The 20989-nt window shown below is 47.5% G+C and overlaps 1 protein-coding gene across 1 annotated transcript in view; it reads right to left on the reverse strand.

Moving 5' to 3' along the window:
- Positions 1-7768: 7768 nt before the first annotated feature.
- Positions 7769-20989, reverse strand: part of FLII (FLII actin remodeling protein) — a 32502-nt gene continuing 19281 nt past the window's right edge. Inside the window, exons 12-30 of the mRNA XM_083152640.1 lie at positions 20721-20854; positions 20206-20418; positions 19492-19671; positions 19325-19407; positions 19125-19199; positions 18959-19042; positions 16908-17079; positions 16470-16574; positions 16054-16245; positions 15781-15969; positions 15544-15683; positions 15126-15360; positions 14862-15016; positions 14580-14640; positions 14374-14502; positions 14175-14281; positions 9504-9609; positions 9171-9236; positions 7769-8967 (exon numbers count right to left, since the gene is read on the reverse strand). Coding sequence (XP_083008766.1) covers positions 8833-8967; positions 9171-9236; positions 9504-9609; positions 14175-14281; positions 14374-14502; positions 14580-14640; positions 14862-15016; positions 15126-15360; positions 15544-15683; positions 15781-15969; positions 16054-16245; positions 16470-16574; positions 16908-17079; positions 18959-19042; positions 19125-19199; positions 19325-19407; positions 19492-19671; positions 20206-20418; positions 20721-20854 — 2561 coding nt within the window. The 3' untranslated portion in view covers positions 7769-8832. The remainder of the gene's footprint in view (positions 8968-9170; positions 9237-9503; positions 9610-14174; positions 14282-14373; positions 14503-14579; positions 14641-14861; positions 15017-15125; positions 15361-15543; positions 15684-15780; positions 15970-16053; positions 16246-16469; positions 16575-16907; positions 17080-18958; positions 19043-19124; positions 19200-19324; positions 19408-19491; positions 19672-20205; positions 20419-20720; positions 20855-20989) is intronic.

The following is a 20989-nucleotide window of genomic DNA, read 5'->3' on the forward strand; positions in this document are numbered from 1 at the left end:
TACGTTCCACTGGAGCTCAGCAGCCAATAGAAACTGTTATTGCCACGGAGGGGAAATCAACATTCAAATTAGCTGGGAATTATATTGAAAATGTGACATTGCCCATAGCAACCAATTAGACTATACTTATCACCTTCTAGAAGATAATAGAATCTGATTGGTTTCCCATAGCAACATTCCATCTTTTAATAGAACTCCCACCTTGGTATATGAACCCCATAGTGTCCATTAGACACGGTGCGACCAATACTACTGGATGGCTTGTGCAGGAATGACTGGGAAAAACTTCACATATCGTTTCGTACGGAGAATGTCCCTATCTTTTCATTTAGAAAAAAAAAATCCTTTTTTTTTTTTTTTTGCACACGCATAAACCAATCCTGTCCCAAGCAATGACCGACGTTACTGCTGCATCCGCCATATTAAATTGTGAATCTCGGGATAACTTTAGCGGAATTATCAGATTTTCTCTATCGCGTCACATTTATATTATAGCATACATTCACAAATAGCAACCTAAGCAGTAATACCTATAGCTGGTAAGTGGAAATTCCAATTGCTGGGGAACATAAATCACATTTTATTCATTTATCAAATAAAACTGCAGAAACTAGACTTCACAAACTCGTAACCATCCAAATGATAATGTAATGTTAACACTTTGAGGATCACTATAACTCTCCACTAAAAATGCCAGCGGTGCTCACGGAGAATTTTTTATTTTTTTTTGTATAAATACAAATGCAGCCGAGTCAATTAATTGAAGTTTAGTTAAATATTGCACCCAAAAAGAACAGTCGCTGTGAGCGGCGGTGGCATTTGTAGTGGATAATTTGAGGATCTCACAACAACGTTTGCACTGAAAGGGTTAATTTAAAGATGAAATGTAAAGTCCCCTTTATACCTCTTTCACACCAGCGAAATTCCTGGGTTGGGCCCCGGGAACAACACACGACTAGCACTGGTGTGCAAGGTTACCGGGCCAAATTCCCGGGTAAATAGTTAGCAGGGTTGCTCCCGGGACCAGCCCGGGTTGTCTGGTGTGAAAGGTACTTACCTGGGTTCGGGCAGCGGGGCTATTTGCTTGTAGCGCGATTTGCCGGGCAGCAGGGCGGGAATCGCTGGATTTGAAAACATTGAAAAGACTGGCCGGATGATCTCAGCCAATCGGCATCCGGACAGTCTTTTCAATTTTTTCAAGCTACAAGAGCCCAGCTGCCACTGCCCGGTCCCCTACAGTCTGGACCCTGCTGCCCTCCACCTATTGCCTGGAAGCCCTTGCCCCCCTTCACACCAGAAAATGTAGGGACAAGGGTGGTGTGAAAGGGGCCAACCCGGGAATGTCCCTGCTTGATCCAGTTACCATTTTCCCAGGTAAGTCCCTACATTTTTTGGTGTGAAAGGGGAATTAGGGAAATAAAATGCGGACACTCACGGGGTCTCATTGGTCTCCCTAACAATGTACCAGCAGCAGGAGCGATGCTCCATTATCAGGCTGTCGGGGAGTAAAGGTCTAGATCGGAATGGAACAAATTAATTTTGGCATTCTACAGCCCATTATCTTGTAGTTGTCCATAGTGATGGACTGGTAGCCTCTTTTTTTCCTAGACGTCTGCACACCGCAGCCGTGATGGAGTCTGCTGTTTGGTCCTCCATTCCCATCAATTTACTGTTTAACATTTCATCTGTAAGCAGTCTCTTTATTTGGGGGACCACTAATATGCCGACTTGTTGATTTCACTTAACTTTCGAAACATGTTTGTTAATTTACCTGCTTTATCCAGAGCGGTTGTGAAACTTTTCATTGGGCCTAAGGTTAAGGTGAAGCGGAGGTAAAAGGATCTTTTTGCAGCTCAGTCAGTGATGTTTTTCTTTCATCTATGGGGGACACTGGGATCATGGTGGGTAAAGAGCCTGGGCACTGAATCTTTTCTTAACCAGCAGCACAGGCTCCTCCTCCCCTATACCCTGAGCACTAATAGGCCAGTTATTGTGATACCCTAGAGCAGGCACGGCACAGGAAGCCACTGACGCTCCTCCGACTTCCCGTTCACAGCTTCTGGTGACTGGGCTAGTGTTGCCACATGGCTCAGGTAGCAGGTAAAGTGGCTTTGGTACTTGTATATTATCACGGCGCCCGTTACATAGTTAGCGTAGCATCCCTTTTCAGAATAGGCATAGTGTTCCCGCCCGTTCGCAGCTAGCTGGAGCTTACATAGTTAGCGCAGTCAGTCAGGCGTCCCTGTTAGTATCAGCATCGTGTTCGCGGCCAGTCGGAGCTTACGCAGTTAGCGTAGTCAGTCGGAGCTTACGCAGTTAGCGTAGTCAGTCAGCGTTACGCAGTTAGCGTAGTCAGTCAGCGTTACGCAGTTAGCGTAGTCAGTCAGCGCTTATTACATTGTGTGAGAACCAGTGACCATTTCAACCTGCCTGACATGACAGGTGCGAATGTGTTCCTAAAACAACCCCACTATCCATGGCAGCCTGAAGCGTGGCGAGCGCAGCGATACACGTCCTCCCGACCTTTTCATTACCCCCACTATCCACGTCGGCGTGGAGTTAATTTTATAAAGTGTGGCAAGCACAGAATACATGTGAAGTAATCTGTGGGGCTCGCCACGCCGACGTGGATAGTGGGGGAATGAAAAGGACTGCCGTGGATAGTGGGGGTGTTTCAGGAACACATTCACTCCTGGCAGGTTAAAATGGTCAATGGTTCCCACACAATGTAATAAGCGCAGACTGACTACGCTAACTGCATAACGCTGACTGACTATGCTAACTGCATAACGCTGATTGAGTACGCTAACTGACTATACTAACTGCATAAGCTCTGACTGGCCGCGAACACGATGCTGATACTAACAGGGACGCCTGACTGACTACGCTAACTACATAAGCCCTGGCTAGCTGCGAACGGGCAGCAACCCTAGTAGGATAGTGGGGGTATGAAAAGGTCGGGAGGCCGCGTAACAGGTGTGCTTGCCATGCTTTGAACTGGCGTGGATAGTGGGGGCATTTGCCAGTATGTAACATGGAGCACTGGCAAATGCCTCCTTTATTGTGCATGAGGTGCACTTGAGGCCACACACCCCCCCCCCCCCCCCCTTTTGTGCTGGAGACGTATGCGCTGCTGAACCCTTAACCCTCTCGGCAGGGTTGCCGTACCCTGCCGCAATACATACTGAGATGCTCCTGCGTGTCAGAGGGATGGAGCCCGCATGATCCCCTCTCCGCCAATGGAGAGGGGATCATGTTGGCACCATGTTCGAGGTGCTCACTAGGCTTACCACATACGCCGGTGACAGAGCTGCAGCTCCCGGGGACAGTACGGTGACTCGCTGCCTGACTGGGACACTACGAAGGGCTGCTGCGGAGTCACTACGCTGACTATGCTAGGCAGCCGTTGGGCTACGCTGACAACGTAGCGTAGCCGGGCGCTGTGATAATACACAAGTACCGCCGCTTCCTGTGAATGCTAGACCTCCCGGGAAGCTGCTAGTGGAGCACTGTAGTCTTACGACGGCCATTTTCCCAGGAGGACTTTTCCCGCCAGGGGAGTGGGAGCTCTCCTCATTAGCTCCTCCCCTGACTCTTGATATGTTGCCTGTCCCAGGCTCCCTGCCAAAAGTCTCTCCTCCCCTTCCAGCAGGCAAGCCGCTATTGTTAGGGGCTGCATCATGGGTCATGAGAGAGGGACACAGACGGGCTCCTGCCTCCCTCATTCCTGGAACCAGGTTGCAATTACCTGCTCCTGACACCTGCCCCTAAGGAGGATAAGTGGTTGCGCTTGTGGCCATTAGTAACTGCATACAAGGGAATACACACTGCGCTGTCAATCCGGTCTATAATTGAAAAAGATAATAAGGATATATGATGGCACACCAAGCACAATGAAGGAGGACACGCTGTATTAAATGTAAAACATTTTTATATGTAGACACAAAAAAATCAATTTAAGAATGAGGTGGGTAATAAACTAAAATTGGAGTATAATGATCACAAATACATATACATTTACAAAAATACAAAAGTACAAATAATATAGTAAGAATTAGGTGGGTTATAAACTAAAATTGTAATTAATTAGTACAATTGTATGTATAATACATGAATAAAAATCCTATTCACTGAGCCAGTGTTTCAAAAAATAGCAGACTTCGTGACTATTTGTAACACAATTAGCTGGCGTCCCAGCGGTAGTAAAAAAAATCGGTGATGGTCCCTTCAGGGGATTGCCGTTGAGCATACAGACAGTTTAGAGCCTTATGGCAGAAGCAAGGTTAGTAAGCCAAGTAAACCTGAATTAGCGGGTGAGCTGACACGCATAAAGTTCATGCAGGTGTTGGCAGGTAGCGGGCGTCTGCGTGTTAGCAAAGCAGGCACAGTTATAGTAAGCCCAGACTGCAGGAGACACAGGTACACGTTTGAAATTGCAGGTATAGAAACACTCACTGCGTCTTGAGGGTGGATGTTGTACCTCAATGGGCTACTTAGGAGATGGCGTGCCGCAGAAGTACACGCTGGCGGCAAAGTCCTGTATAGTGTTGAACGCTCAGCAGCGTGTTTGGAGGTAGCGGCGGGCGTCCGGCCGGGAGCAGCAACGGCAGAGATCCCTGGGACTGAGAGTAAGGGCGGAAGTCTGTCACGAGTCTGCTGTAGACACTGGCGGAAGTGGGGCAACGCTTTTCGTCTCCCAAACAACTGGAGACTTTTTCAAGCTGATTAGTAACTGCATGTTTTCTTTGTTTGCATCTGCTCAGTCTTCCAGTGGTGCTGCTGCTGAAGCCTGTAAGTAGGGTGTGCAGCTCCGACATTCGCATTTCTGTGCATGCGCAAACCTTGGCACTGAAAGGCTTTGGTCAGTTGCATGCTTGCTGGGTCATTCGTTGTGGGGAGGGATGGGGGCGGAAATGGGGCTGGAGGAACATCCAGGGGTTTACACTGACTTCTTTTTGGTACTTGTTTAGTTTCATGGCGGCACTTCCCAGCAGATCGCATTGTATGCAAATATCGCATGCGATTTGATCCGCGATGCGATTTGGCACACTCTCACTATCCACGTCAGCCCGAATCCATGTCGGCGCGGAGTTTATTTTATAAAGTGGCGAGCTACCGAGCCCAAAGCGTGTCGAGCGCACGCAGAAAATGAGCCCGAAGCGTGTAGAGCGGACATGGATTAGTTGACGTGTATTCCGCGGGCCCTTGCCACGCTTCGGGGTCGTTTTAACCGGACGCTTGCCATGCTTCAGGCTCGGTGGCTCACCACTTTATAAAATCAACTCCACGCCGATGTGGCTAGTGGGGGTATGAACAGGTCGGGGGTATGCATACCACATCCCCTTGCTGGGCACACTGCGCTCGCCACGCTTCGGGCTGATGTGGATTAGGAGGGGGGGTTAAATCGCATTATATGCAAAAACGTATGCAATTTTTTTTTTCTTCCAAAGGGGAGAGAAATCATTTGGTTGGCGGTTACCGAGGGGATATGGAGGCATTCGGTCAAGCGGCGTTATGCCACTCGAGTACTGAATTAGGCCCTTAGTGCCAAGTGGAGGTTTACACTTTAAAGTAGTAAAGGTTTGTTGTTGTCTTTCGGTATCTCTGTCTTTGTTCATCAAACTGGTCATTGATGCTGAAGGGATGGGGTACTGAGGTGAGGGGTAAGAATGATGAACGACTCGGTGCCCAGGCTTTGTGGGTTTGTAATGGGCAAGGTCAAGAATACCCCTCTTCTTTCCAGCACTATAAGTTCCCTTCTCCAGCTACTTCTGTGATAGTCCCATATATGCTGAAAATGTCAGTGTTGTCCAAACAGCCAATAAAGATTCTATTATCTATAATTTACTCCCTCTAAATATGCAACAGTTACATTTTATACCTACTATATTGTTAACGATGCATGCTCCCGCAAATTCAGATGTCGCTGTCATCTGAGCATGCAGTAAAATCTGACATACCATCAGCGCCTGCATGTATGACCGGGGCAATCTGACCTTACCATCAGCGCCTGCACGTTTGGCAAGGGGCCTGGTGTTTTATCACTATATCCTTTGTCCTATGTCTGCCTATTGCATAGTGTGCATGCAGCTGTACAGTCAAACTTTGTAAAGCTTAAAAAAAAAAAAATGGTGATGTTGCCCATGGCAACCAGCTAAGACACGGTCCTGGCTGTGGCGATGGGTAACAAAGTGATCATCACTGATAGTCGGTGGGGTATGGTGTATGACCTCCATCATAGATCAGCTCCTGGTTCATTCCAAATTTGTGATATTGTACCCACCTTTGCCTTCTTGTAGTCTTCACACCGTGGCTCGGTGAAGTTAGAGGGATTTGTAGAGGAGTTTATAATGTGGACCACCAGAAGCCATCCTGGTCTTAGTGGGTCTACCCACACCTTCCTGCCCTCCCTATTGGCTAGGATATCCGTTATTACCAGCCTTCTCCATACCCCTAGTCTTGTTTTCTTCAAACAGGAGGCAGATTATATAATGGAACGGACTGGTCTGTCCTATCTGTATTGTTTAGACAGCAAAGGAGCATGATGGAGCACGTCCACTGTCCCCCATGAATTCTGAAAGAGCTGCCCCTAACAAAAGTAGGTCTTCTGGGCAGTGCCAACACTTTATGCCCACCACTAGCATCCTTGACCATGAAGCTGTTCAAACAATAGAATTAGTGAATATTTGCACAGATAACCAGGTATCTCCTGCCCAATCATGACGCACCCACCAACATAGAAGACTATTCTTGAATGGCAGATGATCAGTGAAATCCATCAGACAATGGTCCTCTGAGAACATGTCCCCGCACTTGCCTGATGTTCCGTCTCACCAATATAAAACTCATCGCATTGAGTATACTATTAAATGATAAATGAGCCCCAAAGACATTTCAGAGAGCAACAATTCCTGCTACAGAAATAAGTTATAGGGCCTCTTGGTTAAAATACCACTCACCACAAGCATGGTCCAGTCTCTGGTACCCAACCAAGTCATCCTCTGTCACTGGAAGAGAGGTAATAATATTCCTACATGATCTGTTCCTTCATTTCCTAAATGACCATTCAGAGCTTCAAGACCTGCTCTCTCCACCTCCCAACCGGCAAGGTCACCAGACCTGCTCTCTCCACCCTCCCAACCGGCAAGGTCACCAGACCTGCTCTCGCCACCTCCCAACCGGCAAGGTCACCAGACCTGCTCTCTCCACCCTCCCAATCGGCAAGGTCACCAGACCTGCTCTCTCCACCTCCCAACTGAAAAGGGCACAGGAGCTGCTCTCTCCACCTCCTAACCGGCAAGGTCACAGGAGCTGCTCTCCCCACCTCCCAACTGGCAAGGTCACCGGACCTGCTCTCTACACCTCCCAACCGGCAAGGTCACAGGACCGGCTCTCTCCACCTCCCAAACGGCAAGGTCACTGGACCGGCTCTCTCCACCTCTCAACTGGCAAGGGCACAGGACTGGCTCTCTCCACCTCCCAACTGAAAAGGGCACAGGAGCTGCTCTCTCCACCTCCCAACTGGCAAGGTCCCAGGTTCTCAATCTCGGTCCCCAGGACCCTGAACTGTTCATGTTTTCCAGATCACCACAAGTGAAGTAATTATCTCCAGCTGCACATTTTTATTATGTGCCAGTGAATAATGACTACACCTGGGCACCTTTTCAATGTTGTGGGAAATGTAAATTGTTTGGGGGACTGAGGTTGAGAACCACGGATCTAAGTAATGTATATGTCAGCGAGACGGAATAGAAGCATCACACAGGTATGAAAGTGAAGTGCAAATTTATTAAAATATATAAAGCTCATACAGTTAGTGCGGATCCCCCCCAGTCTCTTGTTCTCTGGACCAATCCCATTACGCAAATAACTCCACAGTCTTCTCCTGGAAGAACAACGCTTTGGCTGTAGATGGGTCCCACCGAACACAGCGTGAGCCAAGTTGGACAACCGTTTTGAGGCTCCCTAATTAAAAGCACCTATACTGCAGAAACTCCCAGCGCCTGTAATGCAGCGTCCTCTAATTCATGTACATCATGGGGTAGAGACCTTACTACAGACACAATTATCCTTTACACTCGGCACTTGGTATAATTACACCTAAGCACAGGAACAAAACCTCTGCTCCACCACACAAGTGTGTTACTGCAGGTATTAAGTGCCTATTCCTTATCCACAGCACAGGCAGACATCTAATGTTCCTGAGAATGCAGCCTGGGAACCAGTGACATCACTGAGTAAGCAACCTATCAAGTTACTAGGAACCAGTGACATCATTGAGAAAGCAACTTACTGTATCAAGTCAATAGGAAGCAGTGACGTGACAATGCAGCCAAGGATCCAGTGCCATCACTGAGAAAGCAACCTATAAAGGCTATAACAAGCAGTGATGTCATGACTACATCCCATTAAATCACTAGGAACCAGTGACATCACTACTAGTGAACTCATAGGCAGCAATCCAGCTTACTGGTTCCACTGACGCCTCTTCCTTGGTAGGATGGGCCTAGGCGTGGATGTGGTGGTGTAGTGCAACCAGCTGCAGATTATACAGTAGTTACAGTTTAGGAACAGTCGCCTTATTCTTGCTCCCCCCCCCCTTTAGTGTGCAGGACCCCCGTACTCTCCATATAAACCCATAACACTGCAGAAAGTGTAATAGAAAGCGAGCAGGAGTGCAGTCACTACGGCCATTGCTCCATCCCTGCAAATAAAATCTCTTCTGTCCATCATGAAGAATTAAATATATTAACATCCTCTGTGTAAGCGCTGCGTCGCGCCTATGGGGGAGGTGGCCCTGTGCCCCGGGCACAAGATCACGGAGAGACAGGCCTAAGCCGGTGGCTTGCGGAAGGCACCCCAGCCGTGGAAGCAGCGCGTGAAGGCGTGTGGTTCGTTTCCCTTTCGCACCAGGCGCAGCTTGCGTGGGTGCTGAGTGTCCTTGGCTCTCATATGCTGGATATAGACCTACGGAGAGAAGAACAATACAATGCTATATCTATAGGGACTTTTATGGTCTCTAATCACATTATCACACACCCGCTTGTGTAGAACTACAAGTTTCAGAATACTCTCACAGCCATAGGTTGCTCTAGCATATGCCCAGGCAACTAGGATTTATTCCACCAGATCAGGGATTTACTGCATCGTAGAGCCAGAGTCCAGCTTACCTGGCATGCCTTCAAACTCAGCTTGATCTCCACCTGGCTGGTCTGAGTCCCCACCCACATGTACACCTGGATGGGAAGAAACCGTTACAGTTCATCATCTGTTTCTGGCTCTCAAGGTGCCCATACACGCACCAATTCTGTTCTGGGCTAAAATAGCATCGCATGCAATACAATGCGATAAAAAGCAAGTACAAAAAGTATGTGCAGCACATCATTTTTGTACTGTACAATGAGATGCCGCGGGAGCGCGCACCTCAAAGCACAGATCGCACCGCCGGGATTGGTGCGTGTATGGGCACCTTCAGTCACTTACCCCCCACAGCCAGCACTCACCTCCTGGCCATTGTCTAGAAGCATGATGTCATCATCAGCGAGGTCATCCTGGCAGAAGTCCGAGCACTTTTCTGACACGGAGAAATATCCCTTCTCGTTGGAGCACCTGGATGGTTAGTAATAAAATATATCATCACAGATAAAGGGAGGGGGGGGGGGGGGGGCGCTCCCTACACAACATTGGTTTCTCTAACCTGGAATACAGGGTGAACAAACTGCCGCAAATTTGACGTCTGGCGTTCAGTGATGGAGAAAGGCATATGCGAGCTCCAGCCGACATCACACAACCTCCCCTAATATGCTTAGGCACGCCTGCGGTTATCTTAGCACTCCCGCTAAACGGCCGGTTACCGCCCCCAGACTGTATGGTGTGCAAATGTAAATAGTATCAGGATGTCATTGCTGCACGGCCTAGTACATGCGTACTGCCAACCGAATTTGCAGCTGCGCGATCAAGTCTGGTTTTACAGTGCATTCATTATCGAATCATTTTAAAGAAAAACATAACTGCCAAACAAGCGAGATTACCCATTTTATGGCCATAGAACTGGTAAAAAATACATGGAGGAACAGAAACGAAGAGGCCATGCTCGCAAAGGCAGAAATTAGATGGATTTTTTAATTAAAAAATGTAATGCCCAAAGGCCTCAATTCTGACTTCGAAATAAAATGGTTCTTATAAGTTTTAGTGGATAGTGTAATTTTTAACATGGAAATACCGGGAAAAACATTTTTAACTTTGATGTTTTATATTTATATATTTCTTAAACCCTATGCACTTTTCTCACCCTTTTCATCCTTTATTTATTTATTTAAATGACATAATGCACTATAACAAAGCACTTTATAATATAAAATATAAATTGTAATTTAAATAGGATGAATATTTGTGTATATGATCACATGATATAAGTTCTAAATGTAAATATTTCCCCAGTTTATAGGATCCAATAAACCTACACCAAAGGTCCATTTGGGTAGGAAATTAAAAGGAACCACATTGGAGAACAGCACCAAAAACTCAGGAAATTTAATACAAATGAGAAAGTAAAAACAAAATGGATGTGCGTTCCATCTACACACAAGATCAATAGAATTAAAGATGGAGATGCGTTCCAATACCTAGGAACTATACAGCAGCGCCCTGGTCGGACTTGTAAGCTTTACCACTTCCGACAAAGAATAAATGAACTCCGGAGTGTAATACCAGAAGCGCATCTGACACAGCTAGGAACTTCCGGTAGACGCTGTGTGTTCCATTCAGATGCGTTCCACCTGATGCTCCCGAACTTCCGATTCATTGCACGGAGCGGTGCGTTTCAACTGGAAACAGGAAATGCGTTCCACCTGGCATTTTTTACTTTTATGGGACATTTTACCAGTTTCTAAATAACGGGGGTTAGCGGTTTTGACTACAAATGATGCACCTTATGATTTTTAACTGACACCAAGTATTATTAGTAAAGATATGGCATATTTTAAAATTTGACCTTTTGACCCGGACTTAAATGAGAGTGTGTGTAAATAGAGGAAGTGACCCATTCTCCAGAGTACTGCCTGACTAAGGGATATTCTGATCCCAATACGCGTTGCAGCAGCCTGGAGTGTGTCACTAGAGGAGGTTTATACCGGTACTGGACCTGTTTTAAGCACCTGAAGCCTTTGGTTTTCCGGAGAACCGGAGGCTTTCAAGAATTGAAAGACCTTTCTACAGGCGCTTCAATCACCAGATTCTGGTAAACCTCCACCTTAGCTTTTTATATGTAACAACAACGTTGTTCATTATTCATGTGTGTTATTTTATGTATGTTTTATTAGTGTGTACAAATAAATCTGTTATCTTGACGATATCACACTATTATGAACATTTTATCTTCCACATATCTCCACCATACAAATTAATGGAGAGCCTCTAGTTAGGCGAAGAATCCGTGCACAAGGAGAGTATATTTCTTTTATGAGAAATGGGGTTTAAAACCACTTTGCGCTGCTAATGGATATATTTTGACATAGAATACCACCAGACAGAATGATACTGGACACACTATTCAATGTTTAAATGAATTTATAGAGAAAGATATATAAAAAAATATACACATAAATAATATCAAAAATTCATACAATAGTATACAATATTAAAAACATTAATCAATATGGCCATGTATAAGTCACGTTTGCAAACTGATAATTAGGAAAATACTCCGGAGTAAATAAATGATGAGGATTAGTAGCAGTCATTCATAGCAATTAGAATGCATAAGCTGGGGGAAGGGGGAGAAGGGTATGGAATGAAGGTATTGGGCGTCAATGAGCCAGCAACACAATCAAGAAATGTAGCACAGTCAGTTCAAGCTTAAACAGCAGGTTAGTGTAGAATATACCATATATCTCACCCTCCGTTGATGTTTTTTATGGAGGGGAAGCGTGTATCGGGGAGCTTCTGATGGTAATTAGCTCAACCCGACCACAGTGCAGAGATGATGCGGGGAGCTTTGGTGGATCTTACCGCTCTACCCGGGGTCCGGTGATATGGAAATATGCCCAGATAACGTCCAGTGCAGGCGGCTGTAATGAAAGCCGAATTGCGGGAGGGAACGAGAGGAGAACCTCGACCGCCAGATGATGTTCGCTCGCTGCTGCCAGATGACGGTGGATCACACAGATTTTCAAAGGACCGCGGCAGACCAGCTCGTGTGATAGGCGGTGAGATGGAGAACACAGGGGTTTGCAGACGTGACGTGACGTGGCCTGTGACGTCGACGCGTTTCGCCTATTGAGACGAAACGCGTCGACGTCACAGGCCACGTCACGTCACGTCTGCAAACCCCTGTGTTCTCCATCTCACCGCCTATCACACGAGCTGGTCTGCCGCGGTCCTTTGAAAATCTGTGTGATCCACCGTCATCTGGCAGCAGCGAGCGAACATCATCTGGCGGTCGAGGTTCTCCTCTCGTTCCCTCCCGCAATTCGGCTTTCATTACAGCCGCCTGCACTGGACGTTATCTGGGCATATTTCCATATCACCGGACCCCGGGTAGAGCGGTAAGATCCACCAAAGCTCCCTGCATCATCTCTGCACTGTGGTCGGGTTGAGCTAATTACCATCAGAAGCTCCCCGATACACGCTTCCCCCTCCATAAAAAACATCAACGGAGGGTGAGATATATGGTATATTCTACACTAACCTGCTGTTTAAGCTTGAACTGACTGTGCTACATTTCTTGATTGTGTTGCTGGCTCATTGACGCCCAATACCTTCATTCCATACCCTTCTCCCCCTTCCCCCAGCTTATGCATTCTAATTGCTATGAATGACTGCTACTAATCCTCATCATTTATTTACTCCGGAGTATTTTCCTAATTATCAGTTTGCAAACGTGACTTATACATGGCCATATTGATTAATGTTTTTAATATTGTATACTATTGTATGAATTTTTGATATTATTTATGTGTATATTTTTTTATATATCTTTCTCTATAAATTCATTTAAACATTGAATAGTGTGTCCAGTATCATTCTGTCTGGTGGTATTCTATGTCAAAATATATCCATTAGCAGCGCAAAGTGGTTTTAAACCCCATTTCTCTTTGTTTCTCTTATGAGCTCTAGCTAACTCATATAAAGCCGCCTGCAGCAGCAGTGGATTAATTACATTAGACCACAAGTGTGGTGTAACATATATATTAAATAAACAGCGCCAGAATAATTGTGCAATACGGGTTGGACCTATCCACTCATATTTGCGCATTCCCTTTCCCTTTGTATATTTCTTTTATATCTTGTATTTTCTGACACCCAAGTCATCTCCTCACTTTTTTCTGGAAAAGTGTCAGCGCACAAAATCACTTATTCTTTGTTTACCGATAAATCTATTGTTACTAAGGGAGTAACTTTAAGTGATTAGTGCTGCAGACATTTAGTTCAGCGCAAAGTGTATAGACTCAAAATCGCCATATAAAATTAAGTCTGAATTGGGCCCACAGAACGGTCCACTATGCCTGAGCAAACTCTGCTGATGGTCCCTGCAAGCTCTGAGGTCTGCGCTGGTCATATCCGGCAGCTGGTAACTGTCCGGTGCAGTAACACCAGATCCCACACAGTGACACTCAAGTCCAAGCGACACGCCCCAGTGATTTGTACTTGTCCCTTATTGGCTGGGGAACCCCTGCTCATTCCTGAAGCCAGACGAGCAGACTCTGGGCCATCTGGTCCGGCCCCAGCGGTGATCTTATTACTTCCCCAGGCGCGGCTTGTGGCAGTGACTACATACAGCAGGTTACTGGGATTTCTGGGATTTGTAGTTCTACAACTATCAAATGCAAGTGTGGATTATTAGATAGACCGTCTAGGTCAGGGAAGAGGAACCTTCGGCTCTCCAGCTGTTGTTGAACTACATATCTCAGCATGCCCTGCACCAGTTTTAGTATAGCCAAATAGCAAAACGGTAGCAGGGCATGCTGGGATGTGCAGTTCAACAACAGCTGGAGGGCCGAAGGTTCCCCATCCCTGGTCTAGGTAGACAGTCATCAGGTCCCCCACTACCGCGCCGACCTGTTCCCTAGTATGTGAGTAGGTCTGAATCAGGGAAATAATGTCCTACTGTTGCTCCCTCGTCTCTGGTACAGAATCACTGGATCAGTAATACCCCGCGTTCTGCGGTCACTCACCTGAACAGTCGTGAGTACTTCATGTAATCTGCATCCTCATCGTACGGCTTGTGACCCCCGATTCCCACCCAGAAGAAGTTCTCTGGCTCCTCCCCTTCATTAATCACCTGATAGACGGCAAGAGGCGGGACATGCAGAGTCAGACACAGCCAGGGGGAGGTGATGGATCAATGTGATTGGCCCCCTGCCCCCATCGCACCTGTTTACTGTAAGTGTCATCGAACATGTGGTTCATGATCTCCTCTGACAGCTTGGCCTCATCGGGATCAGCCGCTCTTCCTACCCAGGTGTACACGATTCCCTGGTTATCGATGCTCTCGAAGGGGACCTGGAGTAGGTGAGGAGCTGGGATGAGAAACTACTCTGTAATATTTCTCCTGGGTCACGGCTTCGCCCACAACTCACCTTCAGGATGTAGCAAAACTCGGAATTTAACAGGCTGCAGTCTGTGTTGATCTGGATACATCTGCGAATGGGAGAAAGGAAGGTTTTTCCAATGTATTCTCTAATTGGTAACGTCCCATTGACGATCACACATTAGGGCTGTACGTGGCCAGTTTAGGCAGACAGACTGCCAGTATCACTACCTGCCCGTCCAGGTATTCGGGCCATTATACACAGCGCCCAGGCGGGACGGTTCACCCGAGTATACCTGACCCCTACTAGTACATGTACCCCATAGCCCACCTGGTGCACAGAGAGCTTCCGTTGGTTCTCACGTGGTACAAGCTCGGCTGGAGCCCTACGTCCCTCATCTTCCTTTTCCCCTTGTGAATGATGAACTTTCTCTTAAAATGAGAGAGGAACTTGGCGTTTTCCTGTTGTTGCGTCATCCTGACCACCTACGAGAGGGCAAGACACATTGGTGTGAGAGAGCGCAAAGCTTGATGGGAAATGTAGTTCTCCTGCCCGCCCAGTGCTGCGTTCCTCTACAGTTATGAAATAACTCACCTCAAGCTTTCCTGGGAACAGGCTCTCAAACTTCTTCTGCAGACTGAATGTAAAAGTGAGCCAGCCCATGTTGGAGGCTTCTCTGCCCTGCCAGAAGTACACCACACACTGGAAGTCCTCCTCTGGCTGCTTCTCATCCTCGTCTTCTTCATCCTCCTCATCATCTTCATTGACCTTCCTCTTCTTTCTCTGCTGCTGCTCTTCCTCCTCTTCGTGTTCTACCGGCACCCAGTACCTGAAGGAACATTGCAATATTATGGTTCATGCTCTGGTCAAAGCCCTGCAACCACTTATGGTAGAAAGATGGACCACTGAGAAGCTCTGCCGGTCTTACCTATACTACGCACGTGGGTATGGAATGCATATGTAAGGGTATGGAATGTATATACATGGGTATGGTAGTATAGGTACTAGTTACCTGCACAGGAACACATAGCAATCCTCCGTGTGAAAGTGGCCAAACTCTTCTTCTGGAAGACGGGCAAACTTCTTCCCCTCCAGTACGAATCCCTCCATCCCATCCAGGTCTTCGTTCCACTCCTCAGTGAGCTGCTCGGCCTATCGGTGAAACATAAGGAACACTTATTAACCAATCCTAGACACAATGAGGAATTACAATATATCATTAATAACTCTTGTGCCTGTTTGCATCTACCTCTGAGACCGGCATTGGGGGCTGTCGCGGGAGAAAGAGTGCGGTGAGGTCGGCCTTTATCTGGTCCTTCTTCTCGGCATCTTTCTTCACTTTGCTCGCCAATCCGTCTGTCTGCACTACACTCTCCGCGTTCCTGGTGTAGTCCACCTTCAGGACGTCATCCCAGTTCTTGAACTTGGCCTTGAAAACCTGGCAACAAAAACAGAGTTTTCCTGACTTCTTAGACTAGTCTAGGGATCCCCTGCACCAGTGTGAAGATCCCATCCACCCTACCTGGCACTCTGTACCCTCCAGATTCCGGAGCACCATGGCATGCTTCGGTCTGTGAAGCATCCCGCACAGTTCCTGTCCCAGCTTCAGGGCGGCTGCTCGGACCAAGCGGGAGGACTTCCGTCCAATCCAGATGAAGACTTCGGTGTGGCAGTCCAGAATGTACACGGACTTCGTGTCCAGAAGGCTTTGTAGCTGGAGAACATGATACAAGATGGGGTTTATAGGACATCTCCTGTGCTAGATCAACGCTCTCATACCACTGACATATAACTTGGTTTGTGGTCATGGGTCAGTGCTGGATCCAGCTCAAGTAGAAGAGCATATAGGCATAACACTGACATTGAGGAGAAAGCAAGAAAAGACGACTGAAGATTCACATCTCCTATCACTACAACAATCCATAATAAGGTCCTCACCAGCCTCATCTCAGGCACAAGGTCGACCTTTGGTCTCTTCTTGTGTTCCACACAAATCTTGTAGTTAACCTGTGGCAGCTCCAGATAGCCAAGTCCCAGTCCAACCTATCAGAGAGACCAGAGGTCAGGTGATTCTGACATGAGACAAACAGCTCAAATGGCAAAGCATAGCATGTCAGTTACACATACTCATAGATCCCTAGCCGATCACTGCTGATCGTAACTGCTAACTAGAGGATTGCAAGCCAATTAGACACACGCTTTATGTCTGCCTGACCCATATTGAGGGAAGATAGAGAAGCTCCACCCATCTGAAGAGGTCTTTCCATGAAGGACATCACCGTAAAATTATAAATACATCACTTCTTTCAAGAATCAAAGTCCGGCTTTGAACTATATTACTATCAGACAGTGGGGTGTTTCTAGCGTTTAACTTACCTTATATAACTTGGGGCGTGGGGGTTGGAAATCATCAGGGACGCAGGGCTTGATCTCATCTGGCTGTCCTCCCAAGACCTCCCAGAACTCGGGGGTCTCCTGCTCTTCTGCAAGTGATGTGATTTCTGCTTTCCCTTTCCTCTCATTCTTGTTAATCTTCTCAGCAAAGAGTCTGTAATAGGGACCAGAGGGAGAAGGGGTCGAAAAGCTCAGAAATTACGTCTTGCATCTTGTTATAAACTAGATGTAGCCAAAAACACACAACGCACCTGACTGAGCAGCCAACTGCCCAGCTGAACGCACCACATCTCATCTACAGACGCCCAGCTGAATGCCACCTCTCATCTACAGACGCCCAGCTGAACGCACCACATCTCATCTACAGACGCCCAGCTGAACACACCACATCTCATCTACAGACGCCCAGCTGAACGCACCACATCTCATCTACAGACGCCCAGCTGAACGCACCACCTCTCATCTACAGACGCCCAGCTGAACACACCACATCTCATCTACAGACGCCCAGCTGAACGCACCACCTCATCTACAGACGCCCAGCTACACGCACCACCGCTCATCTACAGACGCCCAGCTGAACGCACCACCTCTCATCTACAGACGCCCAGCTGAACGCACCACCTCTCATCTACAGACGCCCAGCTGAACGCACCACCTCTCATCTACAGACGCCCAGCTGAACGCACCTCATCTCATCTACAGACGCCCAGCTGAACGCACCACATCTCATCTACAGACGCCCAGCTGAACGCACCACCTCTCATCTACAGACGCCCAGCTGAATGCACCACCTCTCATCTACAGACGCCCAGCTGAACGCACCACCTGTCATCTACAGACGCCCAGCTGAACGCACCACCTCTCATCTACAGATGCCCAGCTGAACGCACCACCTCTCATCTACAGACGCCCAGCTGAATGCACCACCTCTCATCTACAGACGCCCAGCTGAACACACCACATCTCGTCTACAGACGCCCAGCTGAACGCACCACATCTCATCTACAGAGTACAGCCTTGCCGCAGGCGTCCTTAGGGAGATCTGATGTGCGTGTATGCTTGCACCTGGGATCCATACGCACTGCACAGTAAACATTGGGTGCAAACATACGCAGCCTAGCGGGAATAGGATTGCTGCCATGGTCTCCTCCACATAAACCAGGGTAGTCTTAGGGCAGTACGGACGGTGTAGTGGTTAGCATTACTGCCTCACAGCGCTGAGTTCATGGGTTCTATTCCCACCATGGCCCTAACTGTGCAGAGTTTGTATATTCTCTCCGTGCTTGCGTGGGTTTCCTCCGGGTACTCCGGTTTCCTCCCACAATCCAAAAATATACTGGTATGCTAATTGGCTCCTAACAAAATTAACCCTAGAATGTCTGTGTGTGTGTGTATATATGTGGTAGGGAATATAGATTGTAAGCTCCACTGGGACAGGGACTGATGTAAATGTTCATATATTCTCTGTAATGCGCTGTGGAATCTGTGTGCGCTATATAAGAAACTGGCAATAAATAATAAATTAGAAGTTGTGAATCTCCTATAGGGAGGCTGCACCAGCGCCCTCTTGTGACCAATACTGTGGAAACGATGTATGAGGACAGATCTGTATCTTGCTTGTAAACATTCCTTTTCTTTTTTACAAGGATACTAACCCGTATTCACTTATTACTGGTGCTACTGATAATATATTACTGGTCCGTCAGCCATTGTGTACCAGCGATAGGTCTGTGAATGACGATGTTCACAGATATATTACAGCAGCTGTGCAACACAGCCGAAGCCCGATATTTGCAAAGATATATCAGCACATCTTGTTGTGTGTATGGGTGATCCGATGACCGTCCAAACACTTTATGGTGGGGAGTGACAGCACATCTGGGGGGCGCATGTAAATCCCCACCCAGTTGTGATTTAAATGTCCAGTACAATATATGAATTGTGCTTTTACAGTGTACTATAAATCTGAGCGATCCTCTAGAACCTCCTGGACAGTCCCTCTTGCCCACGATTGCGGAGGGAGCGGTTACCTGGCTTTAGTAGTGTTACTCAGGGTGGCCTGCGATCCTCTCCAGATATAAATCTCCAGCCCGTGGTCCAGGAGATACACATACCTGAAACGCACAATGTCAACTCAATTGGACTCCAAAAGGCAATGAAAGTTCCCCAAAACCCGAATGAGATGGAGGCACATACCGAGGATCCAGAGAGGAGCCCTTGAGCGGCATAGGTTCCAGGCGGATATTCTTCTTGCCGTAGATCCGGTAAAGCCTGGGAGACAGAAAGAACACAGAGAGTTGGTGACATTCGCACGAGGTGCCGATACACTCTGCTTAACCAATCAGCACGCAAGTCGCAGAGCTGGGAAGAAGCTGTAAGCTCTCTACTGCCCTCACCTGGTGATGTACTGCGAATCCTCCACTGTATAGAACCCACTGGCAGAGCCTCCTTCTATGTAGGAAATCTCATTGTCAAATACCTGAAGGAACACAATGGACCTTGTCAGGTGACCTATATTGCACTACTGAGAAGACATTGTGTGTACGGTCTAATCCGGCCTCACCTGGCTGAACTCCTCGCTCTCGTCTCCCATCTCCTCCCGGATGGAGCGGCACTCAGCGCCCAGGTAGTTTCGCAGGTTGACTGCATGAATGGCTGAGCATGCCTTCTTATCCAGTGTGGCCTCCTGTCCGATCCAGTAATAAATCTCCCAGTGTAGACCGCCGTTATCATCCAGGTATGTCTGTGGATGGGATCCAGGATGCAAAACCGTTGTTATTAAATACCTCCGTTCATTCTGCCACATCAGCAAAGCTATTCCCGTCCCAAATTGAGCTGAAGTGGCGTTCCTAACATAAATCGACTGCTTATATGACATTTCCTTGTAGCTCAGTGTCTTCAGTAAAATATCTTGGTAGTAATTCCAGATCTATGGAAGACTACAATGATATACAGCACCACCTGGTGGCAGGACACAGCATGACCAGCTATATTTTACATAGGTTAATCTACAAAGAGATTTTATAGATGGACCTACACAGTTTACTATAATATATATTCTAAAAACAAGGAGCCTGACTCTGGTCATCCTAACCCTAACTCCTCCCCCAGCTAATGCTACCCACCTACTTGCATCCGCAGTACAGACGGCTTTATCTTTAATCACCGGATTGGCACATTAGCCAGAGCGCTGCCAATAAGCCAGTCTATATAGTACCTACCCGGTGTCCCTCTGCCTCGGCTCCCCCGGCACATGCACGGAGAATGAACCTCTCACCTTCAGCACGATGTAACAATCCGCCTCGTAGAACTTCCCATGGAAAGCCTCGTCCACCAAGATGGGGATGAAGTTCTCTATCTGCCAGACGGTGACCCCAGGGATCTGCCCCACGTCCTCCACAAAGAACTCGGAATAATCCAAGGGAGGCTTCTCCAGTCCCTGATCCCAGCGGCGGGCCTTCAGGTCCGTGTACTTCATGTCTCCGTTCTCCTGTGGGAAGAGGGGGAAACGCATTAATGGGGGGCTGGCGGTGGAGAAGCAGTGACCATGGATGGTCCAAAGACCACCATGACAAGGTCCCTGATTGGCTGCCTATGACAGGAACGACAACGTGTTATCCTGGATTCAAGCCCAAATGACAACCATGTCATAAAGTGTATAATCTATATACATAGGGGTCGTGCACGATACCCTATGGTGTGTCCAACACGGACATGTGAGCCCTTCCATGTCGGAGCATGTGGGGGGGGGGGGTACGCCATAAATATCATTTACCACCACTCCAGGCTCACCTGTATCTTCTTGTTCTTCTCCTCAGTCACATCCGACATTCCCTTCAGCACCTGCTTGGCCTGGTCATCCTGCGTGGAGTCCTTACGTCGCCGCAAACGCATCTTCCTGGCAGAGGAATCTTTTGGTGTACTGCCTGGTGAAAGATGGGACATTCAGGTGACTTGGTACAGTCACAAGATGCAACAAGAACCCCAGCCCTGCTGCTCCCATGACTCGGTGTGTAGCGAATAACAGGCCCCGCCCACTTATGTCACACAACATACGAAAT

The sequence above is a fragment of the Crinia signifera genome, chromosome 7 (genome assembly GCF_055691185.1).
Source record: "Crinia signifera chromosome 7, ASM5569118v1, whole genome shotgun sequence".
NCBI classification, from domain to species: Eukaryota; Metazoa; Chordata; class Amphibia; order Anura; family Myobatrachidae; genus Crinia; species Crinia signifera.